Genomic DNA, 17,606 nt, shown 5'->3' with positions numbered 1-17,606 from the left:
AGGTCTGCTTGAAACTGTTTTAAAGGCCTAGTAACAAAAACTCTGTTTCTCGGGAAATTAATGCGGGCTGGTTTGTGGAGAGTGTAGGCGTCTTCCGCAGATAAGAAATCTTGGACTTTTTCCGCGTTAACCTTCTTACCCGTTTCATCCTCCAAAGCTCGTTTCAATCTTTCCATTCCCCCGAAACTCCCTGGATGTGACGGGTTGTAATACACCTTTTTCATTAACCTTTTCTCAGCCATCCTGTCACCACCCCCCTGTGCTTCAGTGAGCGGTTCTTAAATAATGACGAAACAAGATCATGGTAGAAAGTATTTATTTATTATTTATTTTATTTTTTAATTTTTTTATTTTAAAAAATCCAGTAACAAATACAAACGCATGCATAATAAGATGAAAAATAATACAATTATCGATAAAATACTTGAACTAAATCTATACAACTAGAAAAAGAAATTACAAATAAATGTTAACCGTTAATACATTTTTTTTAAAAATCCAGTAACAAATACAAACGCATGCATAATACAATTATCAATAAAATACTTGAACTAAATCTATACAACTAGAAAAAAGAAATTACAAATAAATGTTAACCGTTTATACATTTTTTTTTTAAATCCAGTAACAAATACAAACGCATGCATAATACAATTATCAATAAAATACTTGAACTAAATCTATACAACTAGAAAAAGAAATTACAAATAAATGTTAACCGTTAATACATTTTTTTTTTTTTTTTAAATCCAGTAACAAATACAAACGCATGCATAATACAATTATCGATAAAATACTTGAACTAAATCTATACAACTACAAACTTATACTGAGTAAGATTATACTTTTCATTCATTCATTCAGAGTGTAACATTCTGAAACAGAGCGAAGTTGTTTGATGTTTTCATCATCCTCCATTTTTTGATACATCTCATTAATTGCGGTTTGGATTCTGTTTGCTGATTTCAGCTCATGTAAAACAGTCTCTGCAATCACCTTCACTTTTGCGTCCTCTGCCAGAATGCGTCGCCGGGTCAGGAGCTCCTATACAGCCGGTATGAAGCGCGGGGTTAGAAGTCGTTGCTTCATGGTATGAAAGTTGAGCTGATAGAAATCTTCCTCAGGAATTTCTAGCATATATGCTGTCTCTGGGATGGGTGATCAATCCGGCACCCGTGACAAATTTCTTTGATATATTTCACACAAATCAAGTTGAATAGATGTAGCACGGCTGTTTTTACATTAGCAATTAGCGTGCTCTGTACCCACCCGTCAATTTCATCTTCTTGCTCCATGGGAGAAGGCGGGGGTTTGCTGTAGCAGGTACCAGAATGTTCCATAGCAGGTGCTGCAGGTTGGGAGTAGTCGCCAGACCCGGTAGCTGGCTCTCCTGAGGCGTCCGCGGCAGCAGAGCCGGTAGCAGGATCTCCAGAGCCCGCGGGTGGATCTCCAGAGCCACCCGCAGGAGCAGCAGCAGCAGCAGCCGGCGGAAATAGACGGTAGCTCTCTAGATCGAAGGTACTTGCAGGCAGAAAATGACTAGGAGACAGAGCTGGGGAGGAATCCGTAGAAGAAGTAGCATAATACACAGGCGAAGGCATATGATAGGGACCCATGCTGGTGTAACTCCCAGGAGACGGCGGATAGAAGACGCTGTCTGTCGAATAACACGCGTCCCCCGCGCCGTATGTTGACCCCCATAGTCCTGAATATCCAGCTTGCTGCATTCTTGAGGTCTAGCATCTGAAACCCCGTGCAAGCCTTCCCTATGTATATATAGGGGGGGGCGGGTCCTCAGAAGAGGATGCGTCTTAGAGGTACGGGATGGACTGGAAACGACAGCGTTTTCTTAACTGATAGAATATCGAGCCAGCTGCGAGAATCCCGAAACAGATTGGAGATTCTATCCCCGAATTTTATCATTTTCTCAGACCAGGCATCATATGGGAGAGCTAGCATGGTTCTGAACACCCCACAGTCCAAATTGTAAGCCTCCAATACAAACATTTCCGGAGAATTTTCCCTCTCACCTGTCCTCCTGCTCGCCCTGAATGACCACCGACCGGATTCAGTAGCTTTCGATTCCCAAATAGCGCTGAAGAGAACTCCTCCCCTTCCAATTTCAGTGTCGGTAGGGAAGCGCTGTCTCTTCTTCTTCTTTTTTTTCCCAGATTGAGGCTCGGCATCCGTCGTAGTTTCCTCTCTGAGCGCCGTAATTCCATGTCCTCGTTGGCACGGGGAACTGCCAGTCTTAGAACTGTCCAGTCATTATATGTCAAACTGCAGGTATTTGATAAAGATGCAAGTTCCTCTTCCTTATCCAGCTGGTAGAAGAGAAGCTCCCCAGTTTCATATCGGAATACGTATCCCCACGACCCCCACAGTCCATGAGGTTCCAAAGACCATTCTTCTTTAAGGGTCGTCCATACAGGCTTCTGTACACGACATAAAAAATAGGTCGATTTCCGGGGGGCATCCGCCCCCTTCCTCGAGTTGTCATAGATAGATACAGGGGTCTCACACAGGAGAGATGTCCCGCTCGTCAATTCTCTTTTATCCGGTATTTCAGAGGTTGTTGCATCAGGTGATGCATCAGCTGATGAAGGTGAGCTTGTAGGATGACCATTAACAGGCTGCAGGTTAGGATTCACAGCTATCGGTACCTCATACACATTAGTTTGTTGTTGTTGTTGTTCAGCAAGCCATGCCTTACTCACTACCGGGGTGTTAGCCATTATCTCGAAGATATCGACCGGTTTTTTTTTTGAAACGTCCTCCTTTGGGGTTGAAAAAGATGATGGAGGGGTGATAGATTCACTATCCTCAACAGCAGAATGAACTCGTTTATTCCCATTCATTGTAGACTTCTACTAGAACCGACTGTTACAAGTAGAGCACTCCATTTTTTCCCCCCCGCCCCTTAGCATTACTTATAGAAGAAAATACTAAAAGACCAAACCCTCTCTTTCTATTGGCTCATTCAGACTCATGACAGATACGGAGGGGGAGGGATGTAATCTGAACACCGAGCTATAGGGAGGGAGGTCCTGAGAAAAACTCTTTTAGAGAAAGAGCGATAAACTGAGAAAAAAAACAAACAAAAACCAGATGTCGCTCTGGTTTGCCCCCTTCATGAACCAAGGATCAGCGGGGGGTTCATGAGCTAGCTAATTTGTCATTCTGTATCGCTCTGAATTCCCATCCCCGAGGTGGCTAATTTATCATTCTGTCTGCATCCAGCAAAGTTCGCACCTACTTGCAAGCAAGCAAGCAAGCCTCTGCGTATCGCAGCTCGGACCTCCAATTCTATGCCTGACTGAATAAAGACACAGAATCAGAAGCAACATCTCCATCCCAAATCTATTTCAACTTCACTACATAATTATATACATTTTTTTTTACTTGGTTAAATAATTGTTGTTGTTGTTGGGTGCTGTATTACTCTTAAAAAGAAAGTCAGATATATGACATTTTCTGAATTCAGCAGAGAGAAAACAGAAAAAACCTAACACACAGACCATATGGATTTCACAGCCCGTACCCTATATTTGATCAACCCCCCACAGCTCAGACCACAGTTGTACACCAGTCGCAGAATCAGAAGCAACATCTCCATTCCAAATCTATTTAAAACTTCAGTAGACATAGTATATAATTATATACATTTTTCTTGAAAATAACTGTTGTGGTATTGGTATTACTCTTTAAAAAGATAAAAATCAATAGGAGGAGGAGAGGAGGAGGAAGAGGAGGAGGAGGAGGAGGAGGAGGAGGAGGAGGGGAAGGGGGCGGGGATTAGGTCAAAGGGGACCTGTCAAAATGGGACTTGACGAGAACCTGTACCTAATGTCTCTCTCGGAACAATAGATTCAAGATCTCCTTTGTCCCCACGCCTTCAGACTGTACAACTCCTCACTGGGGTGGGAGGTGACACAGGACAGAGGGAAGAAGGAATAGTTTTTCTACAAATGTGAACTCCATATTTATCAGGCCTAACCATATAATGCAATACCATATCACTGGTCAATCTATCCACCAAATTCCTATATTTTCCTTTTGTGTTGTATTTATATTCTTTGTTTTGTATTTATATTCTTATTACATTTACTGTGTACCTTGTATTTAATTTGTATTTTTTTGTATTCTCTTGCATACTGTATTGCCACTTTTTTGCCTGTGAGCTGCTGGTAACTTTAATTTCCTGAGGGAGTCTTCCCAAGGGATCAATAAAGTACAAGTCTAAGTCTAAGTCATTTAAATTTGTTGTGAAAAGAATTTTGTAAAAAAACTATTTTAGGATTTATCCAAATGTCCACTCAGGTGGACAACATGCACTTTATTTTTTTTCTAATGAAATGCTGTATATATCATAATGTGAATATATTTTGACATTAGTTAACAGAATGCACAAAAATAAAACATTGCATTTAGCTCTCATCATAGTCTAATGTTCACTAATACATTGATTTATTCACTTACTTTCATTCAACCATTTGATCTAATTTTATTATTATTTTGGCTCCTCTGAGACAGTATGATATTATTGTGGACATTTTCCCTTTTACAAAAGTAACAATATTGAACATGACAGTTTTCTCTAAGATGGCAGTACAGTCTCTTTGCTAATAAACTATAAAAATACAAGAGTATCTTGTATGAAACTGTTCAAAGCACTGAGGTTGCAAACAAACATTGGATGAAAATGTATTTAGTTTTTGTCTATGCAGGCTGGTTCAATGCATGTTGATATCTTTGGTATCAGTGATGTATGGTCAGTGTTCTCCAGGCCTCAGCCTGATCTCATGCGGTGCTTTAGGCCAGTGGTGTCCAAAGTCTGTCCTGGAGGGCCGACATCCTGCATGTTGTAGTTCTGATTCAACAAACCTGAACCAAATGATGGTTCATTAGAGCCTAAGCAGGACACTGACATGCTGAGGAGGAAGTTACAACCAGGCAGAAAACTAGACCATGCAGGATGGTCCTAGAGACATCACTGCCTTGGTCACCAGTCTGTGTTTTGATGCTGCTTGGAGAGAAACTCCCACTAATGAAGAGTTCAGTTGGTTCCTCTGCAGGTGAAGCTAGAAAGTGTGTGTGAGCTGATGTGGATTCAGCAGCATGGATCAGTGTGAGGACAGAGAGGAGGGAGTCCCTCCCTCTAAAACCACTCTGTGTGGGGAAGATGAGAGCCAGAGCAAAGGTCAGAGGTGAGGTCACCATCTCTAACTGTCCACAGCCCTTTTCACACAGCGTTCACTTTATCAGGCCAGAAACAGACGTGGTGATGAAGGTGCTGCTGCTCCTCTTTGCTGATTAAGTTTTAATCATCATGTTTCTGTCAGGATCCATCAGAGACTCAAACCAGAACCAGAACCAGAACCCAGCTGTGTGTCCTTTAAGAGTGACATGTCAAAGGGTCAACCCATTTTCTTTAACTCTCCTGGATCTCCACCATCAGAGAGGTGAGCTGTTTCTAACTGCTGTAACTTCTGTTTATATCTGTTATTGTGGCCATGTGATGATAAGTTCTGTTGGGTTCTGTTGTCATGAAAACATTGGACTGAATTTTATTTTCTTTTAATATGTGCTCTTCATTAATGACATTGATGTCTCTCAATAATCAACTTGGGAAGATTGTATCATGGACTTCATAGGATCCAAATATGTGTGTTTTGGGTTGTTGGTGACTAGATGGACAATGGCCTCCAGTATAAGAACCAAGAGCTGATAGTTATTGAACCTGGAAGGCCATGCAAGTTTCTGACTGCTGTGGTGGAGTCATTGTTAACGCTGTTTCTGTGTATCATGGAATAAATGGATTTGTTCACAAATGGTTCATCTGACTGGAACAAATTCAGAATTTGAACAACAAAGATCTCTGAGTTTACTTTACATGCAATCAACAGGTACAACGTTATCCACTCACCGTGTCATAAAAAAGCAGCAACGGATCAACACTTAACTAGTTCAGTATTAAACTGGCTTCTATACTGTCAAGGAATTTGCCCATTTTGGAGTCTGATGACCTCTGATGTTTTGAACAAAGCCATGGAGACTATGTGGAGCAGACAGAGAGTTTGGGCTGTTAGGCGCTGGTGAAGTGGTTGCTAGCCGGACAATCACTACAGAGCTGAATTATCAGGCTGTGGCCTCAGCAGAAAAGGGTTGGATGGACACAATGGCATACTGACAGTGATTGAAAGGACGTGAAACCATTGGACCACGGCAGCAATGGATCGGATGGATGCGGTGGCAAACAGTCAGTGATTGAGGAGGATGAGCTCACTGGATGGAGAACCTGGGTCTTTGAAGGTCATTGTGGATTGAATCACAGAATGTCAACAGGCGCCCAACGAGGTTTGTGTAGTGCTACACCTTTGATGGTGTGAAGTGCACAATTCAGAGACTGAGGTCCAGACAAAAGTCAGGGAGCAAAAACAATCTTTAATACATCTGCAGACGGAGAGCAAAAATCCTCTGCATTAGGCGAAAATCATTCTGCTGTAACAAACTCAGAGTTGCATAGTTGCTTTATTCACCTCTCTCTGCTAACAGAGACAGAGACTCAATCTGCTAAGACCAAACAAACGAAATAAAGGAAAACAGACGGAACAGTTCAACCATTTACTCTCATTCACTATCATGTCTACGGGATGTGAAAACTAAACACTTTATCTCCATGCAGGGAAAAACAGCAAGTTCCCAGATAATCCGTCTGGGAAACTTCAACAGACACATCTTGTTCAGTTAGTTTGTACAACCTCTGCAGCTGCACGAAAAAACATTTTCAATATGCTACACTGTATGATGCAAATAAAAGATTTTCTCTTTAAAGAAAAATCTACTTCACAAGTTCTTCAAAGGCATCATCCACGACAGAGACCCAAAGGATGAAACTGTCAAGGTGAGCATACAGGTGCAGGTTAATACATTTAGAATAGTTTAATAATTCAGTTCAAAAAGTGAAACATTTACATTCAGTGCTCAAAATGTATCAGTTTGATAATCAGGTTATGAAAACCACAAATAACTTCTCATAAAATTTAAATATTACACAAGACCAGTCCAAATGTCTACTTTGCTACTAATGTTAAATATTTTTAAACTATAAAATGTATTTTACAAAAAAAGCAGGTAGCTTAGTGTGTTTTATGCAAGTATGGAAAGCTTAGTGGAAGAAAAAACTTTGAAAACAGAATAATTTCACATGCAATTCACTTTTTGAACTGAAATATTGTAACAAATCAGAGGGAATCTTTGCTGAGATTCATCTTTGGACTGATTTCTGTAAACCTGGGGTCCCCAAAGTGGATCCTCAAGAAGTTCTCGAGGACCGACATCCTGCATGTTTTACTTTTCTCCCTGGTTTAAAACGCCTGGATCAAATTGTGGCTCATCAGAAGGCCTGAGAAAAACACTGACATGCTGAGAAGGGTTGTACCACTAGGGGGAGAACTAAAACCTGCAGCATGCCGGCCCTCGAGGATCCACTTTGGGGACCCCTGCTGTGAATCAAACATGTCCGTTATCATTTCCTGGAGCCTTCTTATGTTTTCAGCAGTATTTATTGTTTTGGTAATAATCTGAGTTTGGTTGGTTATGAAGGTGAAGGAGGAAGCCAAACCAAAGTTCTACGGGACGGTGACTCCGTATCCAAACTTCAGTGCCAGCAGTGATGCATCGACCCTTCAGAGCGCCATCCAAAGTAAAAGTGTGTGACCAGAAATGTTCTTGTTTCTGTGAAATGCATGTTTTAATTTTGATAAATTAGTGAAAAACTTCACCATTTCAGGTCATTTTTGGTTTTCATTGAGGTTTTAGCTTTGGAGAAATGATCATTTTTAGCAATAGTTGTATTTTTCTGTCTAGAGGTGGATGTGGATGTGATCGTTGCCATTCTGGTGAAGAGGAACAACGAGCAGAGGCAGAAAATTAAAGCCGTTTACGAATCGTCCTCTGGAAAAGTAAGTTGTTGCTGCACAAAGATGCAAAAGATGTAAAAATGGCGGACAGAGCAGAGAGATTACAGTTTTAAATAACTTAAAATGGCTGCAAAGACTTTTTTTAAATTATAAATATAATACAAATTTAATTTAATTAAATGTGGGTTTAACTGAACAATAATAAAGTTCAGTAAGATTTTTGATCTTTCTTATTTTATATCATTGAATACTACAATAAAATGCAATGTTATGTAATTAGAGCTACTACAGGTTTATTAACAATGTCTCATAATAACATATTACATAAATACATTAATAAATAGAGGCACTTTAGTTTCTGTAGATTTGGTGGAATATCTAATATTTTTGTTTAGCTTCATTTTCTATAGTGGAAACAAATATTTTTGATTAATGTGTTAAATTCTATTAATGGGACTTTTAATGAAACTTCAGGAACATCTCAGTAACTTCACCATAAAGTTTATTTAAGTAATTCAGGTTCAAAAGTGATGAAATAACTTTTGATGTTGTCATTTTCTCCAGAATCTGGTTGGATCCCTGAAGCCGGTCCTCAGGTCCGATTTGGAGGACGTGGTTCTGGCTCTGCTGATGCCTCCAGCTCATTTCGATGCCTTCCTGCTCAGGAGAGCCACCAAGGTAAACCGGCTCAGATTTACAATCCTAACTGTCAGCAAGATGAAAAATACTCAATCATTTGTATCTGCAGTGCGAATAAAAGGAGTTTAAAATTCCACTATCCATAATTATTAACATGAAAAGATGCACCTTTGTATTAAATACTAATATTTAAAATGAATTCACATAGATTATCTAGAAGTAGGGATTATGTAGAAGAAGTTCTCAGGATAATTTGTCTTTACTTTTGGTCCAACATTTGGTGCCTTTTACCTTTTGGAGGGAATTTAGTTTAAATGATGGTTCTGTCTCTTTTTTGTCCTGTTTATGCTGCAATAATATAAAACCTTACCAAGTAACTTTGGTCTAGATTCTCATGCAAACATCGTAGTTCACTTTAACTAAGATATTTGAGAACTTCTCAGCAAAGCAGGATCTTGTTTTAAAGAAAATAATTCCTTAGTATTGATGAAACAGTTTTAGTCCTATTGGCAGATCATTTCACGTATAACAAGTAATTTTTTTAATGTATTTGAAACAAAAATTCTCCATCTGTATCAACCATCATGCGCTGGCAGGACGATCTTGTTTCATTTCTGAATTGTTGCCAGGGGGCCACACAGACTCAGCCCAGGGGCCACACGTGGCCCGCGGGCCTCACTTTGGACCCCCCTGTGCTTTAGGATCAACGTTGCCGTGCGTTGCTGATAAATGTCGTCTCCCTGTCTGTTGCCACAGGGTCTGGGGACAGACGAGGACGTCCTGGTCGAGGTTCTGGCCACCAGATCCTACGCAGAACTTCAGGAAATAAAGAAAGTCTTCAAACAAGGTTTTTATACCAGACTCTCACTTTACACCTGTTCTCATGTGACGTCACACCTGTTCTCATGTGACGTCACACCTGTTCTCATGTGATGTCACACCTGTTCTCATGTGACGTCACACCTGTTCTCATGTGACGTCACACCTGTTCTAATGTGACGTCACACCTGTTCTCATGTGATGTCACACCTGTTCTCATGTGACGTCACACCTGTTCTCATGTGACGTCACACCTGTCCTCATGTGACGTCACACCTGTTCTCATGTGACGTCTCACCTGTTCTCATGTGACGTCACACCTGTTCTCATGTGACGTCTCACCTGTTCTCATGTGATGTCACACCTGTTCTCATGTGACGTCACACCTGCAGGCGGTTGCTGTGACATCAGTAAACAAGCCAGAAACCAGGAAGTAGCTCTCGTTTTGTTCCTTTATAACTTATAAACAATAAAAGCTCATTAGAACGACTTCAGAACTCAATTAAGATAAAATATCTGTGATATTTACTGTAGTTCTTATGATGGAGCTAAATTAGCTCATCTAATGTCGATTATCTATGTGTTTGTTGCTGCATGTTCTTTCTCTCACAGTCACTTCAACAGTTTGAGTCTTTTATTGATCCGTTTAAACACCGACTGCATTCGTCTATAGATTTCAGCAGAACTCTTTGTTTACTGCATAATAATATGAGATCAAAACACTTAAACACACAAAATCTGATCAAGTCATTTTGCTCTAATTTCTACTGCATATACCTTAGTACACTCGACATACAGCAAAGTAACTTGCAATTAACTTTTTAGCAACAAATAATTTTACTTGCATGGAAAAAATTGTTTGTTTGCAAGTGAAATAATCTGCCAGTTAAAATGGAACTTATTTAAAATCAATATTAAGGAATTGTTTACTAAAACCAAACTCATATATTTTGCTGAATTTGTGAATTGTAAGATATTTTTGTTCTATTTCAAGTGTAATAAAATATTTACACTAGAATCTCGGCCAGAAATACTTAAGTTATTGCAGTGATGAAGCTCCAGCTCATGCAGGTCGATCCGCCAGCAGCCATTTTGTTCCTGTTTCTTTCTCATTGGTCCAGACTGTCCACTTATTTTCTCTTTGTTATTCCTGAATCCATTTGTTCAGTTTAAAAGTTGAAGGTTTTGAGCTGAATCTTGTGGTCAGAGTACCAGAAGGAGCTGGAGCAGGTGATTAAGGATGAGACCAGCGGTGACTTCACCGCGGCGCTGCTGGCCATGCTGAACACCAAGAGAGACCAGAACACTGTGGTGGACATGGAGCTGGCCAGAAAGGACGCCAAGGTAGAAATTAAATCAAGAAACGCAAATCTGACTCATTCAACTTTCTCTATTTAGTAATTTTTCTGTATGTTTATTATTTTGATTTGTTTACAAGTATGAAAAAAACCATAAGTTCTCGTGTTGAAGTTGAGATTTTAAGATTTAAGTATTTCTGCTTTTATCAGGCGACTAAATGTCCTCATTTCATTTTTCTGTTTTCTTGTCCAGATTTTGTTTGAAGCTGGTGAAGGCATCGGAAAAGCAAACGTGTCGACCTTCATCAACATCCTGACCACGCGCAGCGGCCCGCAGCTTTCTAAAAGTGAGTCACAGAAACGTGTCAATTGTTGAGTTTTACTCCAAAGTGACGTTACACCTGGACAAACAGGTGGAGTCGCACTGACAGGTGACCGGGTCACACCTGGGCACCAAACAGAAGACTGGCTGAGAAATATTCAATGACCTGAACAAGTTATGTCACAAGAATTTGAGACGATGTTGAGTTTTAATTAGACAGAAAACATCCAGGCCACTAGGGGGGGAAGCTTCTGAGATTTCATTTAGGATTCTAATATTTTCATGGAAAAAAGTGTAAAAAGTTTGAATTAATATTTTCAAAAAGTCTGAGTTTTAGTTTTTTTGACAGTCTGAATTCTGGGAAAATTCAAATTCTGATAAATCAAAAAAAAATTGAATTCTGTTTTTTTCCCCAAAAAAATCTGGACTCAAAGAAAAAATTAACATATGAGGAAAAACAGAAATTTTGAGATTAAAATTAGGATTGTGAGTAAAAAGGTAGAATTTTTTGACATTTTCAGAAACATTTTTCATAATTCTGAGGAAAAGCCAAAAGTTTTTAGATTGATTAGCATTTTGAGATTAGTGGTAGGATTCTAATATTTAGAAAAAAATCAGATTTCATAGGAAAAGCCATCATTTTGAGATTAGATTAGATTGAACAGGATATTTTAGTGGCCATAATCTTCTTCCATATGGTAAGTGTAATCCAATTCAACATTTACTCTCAGGTTTTCAATAAAAAAACACAAATATAAGTCAACTTCCAACATGTTTTCTCCTGTTTTCCTCATGGATACAATATCTTCTGCTTTACAGCAGGAATGTATTTAAAAGCAGTAACATATATTCAGTTCATTAGTTGAAATGAAAGTTGTGTTTTTGTTTCCTGCCAGCGTTCCAGCATTATGCTGCCATCAGCGACCTGACGCTGCCTAAAGCCCTGCAGTTGGAGCTGAAGGGAGACATCGAGGATTGCCTCATCGACATCGGTGGGAAGGCCTGTCACCAAAACTCATCAATCTCCCAACTAATAACATGATTAGTTATTAATGCTCGGAAATATGCAAAATATATTCATTTCTAAAGAAAATTTAACATTTTAAATATTCAGAATATTAGAAATAAAACGAAATATGATGAATTGCTCCCTCTAGTGGTGGTTCTAGATGGCAGCATTTATAAATCCAATAATTTCCACATTTACATCCAAATCAAATGTTGACTTTTCAATCTCAGAAAATTTTTACATTTTTGAGTGTTTGACTTTTTATTTTTTCAAGTTTTCAGACTATATTCTAAACTGAGCATTTCTCTAAATGTTCTGAAATTAATTTAAAAAGTTTGAAAACTAAAATTTCTGCATTTTTTAGTAGAAAAGTTTTGGAATTAATCTTAAAATTTTGATTTTTTTTAATAAAATGTTTGACTTTTGGAGCTCAAAAATGTTTATGAAAATGTGCTTGTTTTTTTTTTTTTAGCAAAAATGTGCTATTTTTTCTTCTTTTTATCTGCAATGGCCCTAATATGTTGTTTTACTCTTAGACTCGGATCCCAAACTGAACAGAAAATTGTTTATTTTTTGTTTGGTTTGACTCCAGCAGAATCCAGCTGGTTTAAATGTTTCTCACCTTTTTGTTCATCTTGAAAAGTTTCTGGTTGAGCTGAACCCTGAAGCTCCACAGCTGGAGACACAGAAACATCTGGACTCTTTTATTTTTGTCTGTGACAGAGTTTTTACTTTCTGTTTCCTCTTTCATGTCCAGTGAAATGCGCCTGGAACACACCTGCTTTCTTTGCTGAGAAACTCAATCAGGCCATGAAGGTGAGTGAACGCGTCTGCTGCTCCTAATCCCACTAATAACATGGTTAAAATAGGGATTACTCTGGATTATTACGACTACAGTGTTCATATTTTACCATGTTTTAATAAAATCCTTAATTTTGTGTGATATGGAAAGCCGTCTTAACATAAAATTGGTTTTTTTCTGTTTGTAATTAAATTCCAGATGTGTGAAAAATAGTTTTGTATGATGCCGTATTAATAGCAGTGGAGATAGAAAAAGGAAGAGAAACACTAATGCTAAAAAAGCTCAAAGTTTTAAAATCTCAGGAAAGCTTTAGAAAAAATAGTTAAAAACTGTGATTGAAAAGTGAAATATTTGCTGGGAAATCTCAAATTTTGACTTTAATCTCAGTAAATTGCTAGAAAATCCTTTGAAATTTCTGAGTTTGTAAAGTTCAAAATGTGCAAGAAAAATTTAAATTTTGAGATTCATTTAAAATGATAAACTTCTGAGGCTGAAAAGTTGAAAATTTGCCAGAAAAAATTCTAAAATATTTAATTTAACCTCAGAAATGTTGCAGAAAAAACAAAGAAATGTCTGAATTTGATCATTATAACATTATTTATGTTTATCTCAGACATTTTCTAGAAAAAAATAGGACAATAGAAAGTTGAAAATTTTAATCTTTTGACAAGAAATTCATTTATAACATGATGTATGTTGTATGTAAAATAATCTGACAGTGAAACCACAACTTTAAAAAAAAAATCAATATAAAGAAATTATTGATTTAAATCAAGCTCCTATATCTTTATTTTTGAGCAAGATGTTGTTTTGTCTTATTTAAAGTGTTTCAAGACATTTGCACTAGAAACTAAACCAAAATCACTTGGTAAGATTTTGAGTTTTTGCAGTGTAGAAAGGGCCTTTTGGCAAACTATATTTCTAAGTTTGTTGACAGTTTTTTATGCAACATACAGTTTTTGTTACATTAACATAACCTAATAATTTAACCAAACTAAGATCCATGAAAAGGAATCAAAATGTCCAACTGAAACTTCATGTGGTCCATTTTGTGCCTTACCAGGGCCACGGTACGAGGGATCACACTCTGATCCGGATCCTGGTGAGCCGCTCCGAGGTCGACCTGCAGAAGGTCGTAGAGGAGTACCGGGCAATGTTTGACAGAACCCTCCATGAGGACATCGTGGTAAAATACGTTTCCCAAACTGTTTCTATGTTTACGTTTCAAACCACATCAATAATGATTTTTTATTTTGCTTTAACAGAACGACACCAAAGGACATTATCAGAAAGTCCTGCTGGCTTTGTGCGGACCGTACTGAAAACCTGAAGACCTGAAAACCAGAAGACCTCAAAACCTGAAGACCTGAAAACCTGAAGACCTGAAGACCTGAAGACCTGAAAACCTCTGAGGAAACAAAAAATAAGTAAAATTTATTCTCTAATAAAGTTTTTCTTTCCATTTCTGTCTCTTTGTTTTAATGCTGCTAGTAGAAAAAAATGTAAGCAGAAAAAAATACAGGAAGAATGAAAAACTTTGCTTGTTTATTTGTTTCAGTTTGAGATTATTTCTGGAAATTGTTTAAATGGAGATGTGTCTGATCCAACATGCCTGCAGGAAGAACATTATATAGTTTATACTGAGATTAATTGACACAAATTCAATAGAAATAACTTTTTTATCCCAAAGGGAAATTAAATGTTTTAACTGATATTATCTAAGGTTCTTCAGAGTTCACCAGAAACAGACAACCTTCACTTCCTCCACATGAATATGGTTTTTATTCACCACACAACAGACGTTTGATGCTTCTTTACAGTGTCTTGTTTTTTCTGCAACTGTTTAAAAGTTATGGATCCCATTTGATTGAAAAAAAAAACAAAACTTGTATCCCAGTTCCACATCTCCACTAAAACTTTGCTAATATGAGTCATAATAGTGATTTAGCCGAGCCATAAATATGAGATAAAAGGCTTTACTTTCACTAGATTGGCAGAAATGAGTTTCTTTAAAATGTCTCAATACATCTGTTGTACTAATGATTTAAAATACTGTTTTTAAACTCCAAAGATCAGTTTTTATTTCTACTTGATGTAACTGACAATTACCTGTCAAGGTGAACTGTGATTTTTTTTTTAGTACAGCAGAGAAAAAATTGAAGTATGTCAATGTAATTGTTTTAAATAGAAATGTATTTACTGTCACTTACTTTGTTTTGCATTGTAAAAATGTTTTGGGTCAGCGACGGCAACAAAAAGTAAAAAGTAAAACAGAAGTAATTGAACAATCAATTGAAAAAATAAAAACAAAAAAAAGGTTTTTTTGTTTTTCAAAAAGGTTTTCATTTGACACAAACAAAATATAAAATGTTATGAAAATGTAAAGTTTTAAGACAAAACAATAAATATATTAAAATACTAGAATTGTAGCACAGAGCATCTGATTAGATACAAGAGATATTGTTCAGAGTGAGACCTCTTGCCTCGCTGCAGCAAACAGAAAGGGGCGGGCTTGGCTCTGACAGAAGAAACTACAAATCAGGTAAGAAGTTCTGCAACATCTGTTACATTTTCTTTCAGTTTGAATTCATGTTTAAGGTGTTTCCAGTCTGATTGTTGCTCAGATTTTCTTCATCAATCATTTGGATCGATTGAACAAACAGTAAGTTTTATTTTTTTTATTCTACTTGAACTTTGAGTTTAGGAACTTTCCTGCTAGTTTTTGCTCTCTGATGTTTAGAGAACATGTTCACTGCTTATTCAGATCCAAACATCCCATTTTCCAGGAGTCACTGGTTTCATCTTTCATTGTTCAGGTTCCTGAGTCAGAATCCAGAACCTCCTGTAAAACCCGGAGGTTAAATGTTCAGGTTCTCCTCCCAAACATCCAACAAGCTGCCAACTCAACAGGTTCTGGTTCTGATAACTTTTTATCAGTCATATTTGGATCATTTAAAAACCCTTCATCAATAATCAATAATCAGACGTCATTCAGGTTGTAGTTTCCCCACCAATGAAGAGTCCAGTTGGTTCCAAGTTAAAACAGATTCTGGTTCCATTGGAGGTGAACAGAACCTGGATCAGCAGAATAACAGCAGCAGAACATTTGTGTTCAAACTGAGAGTTATGAGTAGATTTTATGTCTTCAGACGTCAACAGATAAACTTTCATCTGACAGTTCAAACCAGTCAAACCAGTTTGACTCATTTCCATTGTGAAGGTTTGGTACCAGTCTGGTTCTGTTGGGTCTCAGTTTGTTGATCACATATTCTTGTTCAACTCTTTGGATCGTCTGAACAAACTGTAAGTTTGCTTTGTTTTCTACATGAACTTTGTCTTCAGAAACTTTACAGCCAGTTTGTTATTTTTCTCTCTGATGTTTGGAGAAAATGTTCACCTTTAATTTCAGATCAAACTTTAATCTCTGTTGTTTGAAGGTTAATCTACAGGATTATTAATGAACTAGAATCAAATACGATGAACATTTGATGTTTTTGTTCTGGTCTGAACAAATTGATTCATGACTTTTTCCCATTACATCAAACTCTGGTCTCCACCATTAAAGAAAACACAACAAGTTTGTTCTACGTTCATTCAAAAGGAAGTAGGACAAATGCTGCTATAGTGAGATGTGTTTAATTCAGTCAAATTACTTAATACTTCAACTTAATTGCATTTAATCCACTTGTAGAGTAATAATTAACTAAAATATTTCCTGTTGTTCATTGTGAATGAGTGAATGTAAATGTTGCTCCATGTCTCCATCTAGTGGACTGATAGTAGAAGTGCAGCAGCTGATGGCAGCTTCCTCTGCCTCTCTGCTGTCTGACTGCATTCACCTGACACTGATATGAAGCAGAGAAGAAGAGCCAATCAGAGGAGGAGCAGCTGATCTTTTTCCAGCACTAATGATGTAAAGGATGATCAGAGTTGATGTGCAGATGAATGATGTGTGTTTCCTCTGCAGGTGAAGCTAGAAAGTGTGTGTGAGCTGATGTGGATTCAGCAGCATGGATCAGTGTGAGGACAGAGAGGAGGGAGTCCCTCCCTCTGAAACCACTCTGTGTGGAAAAGATGAGAGCCAGAGCAAAGGTCAGAGGTGAGGTCACCATCTCTAACTGTCCACAGCCCTTTTCACACAGCGTTCACTATATCAGGCCAGAACAGACGTGGTGATGAAGCTGCTGCTGCTCCTCTTTGCTGATTAAGTTTTAATCATCATGTTTCTGTCAGGATCCATCAGAGACTCAAACCAGAACCAGAACCAGAACCCAGCTGTGTGTCCTTTAAGAGTGACTGGTCAATGGATCATCCTTTTTACTTTAAATCTGCTGGATCTCCACCATCAGAGAGGTGAGCTGTTTCTAACTGCTGTAACTTCTGTTTATATCTGTTATTGTGGCCATGTGATGATAAGTTCTGTTGGGTTCTGTTGTCATGAAAACACTGGACTGAATTTCAGGTTATTTTTCTTTTCATACGTCAAAGATGTAATACGTATGATGTCTCAATGTAAACATGTTCCAATAATGAACATGTTACTATGAACACAATAAAGTTCAACTGGATCCTTTGTACAAAAATCAAACAGGTCCGTTTGGATCCACAGTCTCTACCCAGAGCTTCACTAGTTAACAGAATCTCTAAATCTGATCTGATGTTTACCTGACATCAATTTAACCATCATTCATTGGACAGTTATTGACTCCATACAGAAAGAATCTTATAAATCCTCAGTCAGGACTCACTCTTATAAACTATTATGTTGACATGACATTTAGACCAGAAACTTTTA

General features: G+C 37.9%; 1 protein-coding gene and 1 long non-coding RNA gene across 2 annotated transcripts; both read left to right on the top strand.

The window, feature by feature from the left end:
* The first annotated feature begins 5,691 nt into the window (after window positions 1–5,691).
* LOC129366647 (annexin A1-like) lies at window positions 5,692–14,172 on the top strand. The gene is made up of 12 exons (XM_055040620.1): window positions 5,692–5,772; window positions 6,836–6,904; window positions 7,606–7,711; window positions 7,870–7,964; window positions 8,487–8,600; window positions 9,318–9,408; window positions 10,588–10,724; window positions 10,932–11,025; window positions 11,897–11,992; window positions 12,767–12,825; window positions 13,875–13,997; window positions 14,077–14,172. The coding sequence occupies exons 1-12, from the start codon at window positions 5,692–5,694 to the stop codon at window positions 14,131–14,133; spliced, it is 1,122 nt and encodes a 373-aa protein (XP_054896595.1). The 3' UTR covers window positions 14,134–14,172.
* A 1,202-nt stretch (window positions 14,173–15,374) lies between these two features.
* Window positions 15,375–17,150, top strand: LOC129366644 (uncharacterized). The gene is made up of 3 exons (XR_008606644.1): window positions 15,375–15,473; window positions 16,779–16,910; window positions 17,045–17,150. It is a non-coding gene; the product is annotated as an uncharacterized LOC129366644 (long non-coding RNA).
* The last annotated feature ends 456 nt before the right edge of the window (window positions 17,151–17,606 follow it).

The sequence above is a fragment of the Poeciliopsis prolifica genome, unplaced genomic scaffold, assembly GCF_027474105.1.
Source record: "Poeciliopsis prolifica strain line A6 unplaced genomic scaffold, Auburn_PproV2 SCAFFOLD015, whole genome shotgun sequence".
Lineage (NCBI taxonomy): Eukaryota > Metazoa > Chordata > Actinopteri > Cyprinodontiformes > Poeciliidae > Poeciliopsis > Poeciliopsis prolifica.
The sequence above is the reverse complement of the archived record's forward strand: the minus strand, read 5'-3'. Positions and strand labels throughout refer to the sequence as shown.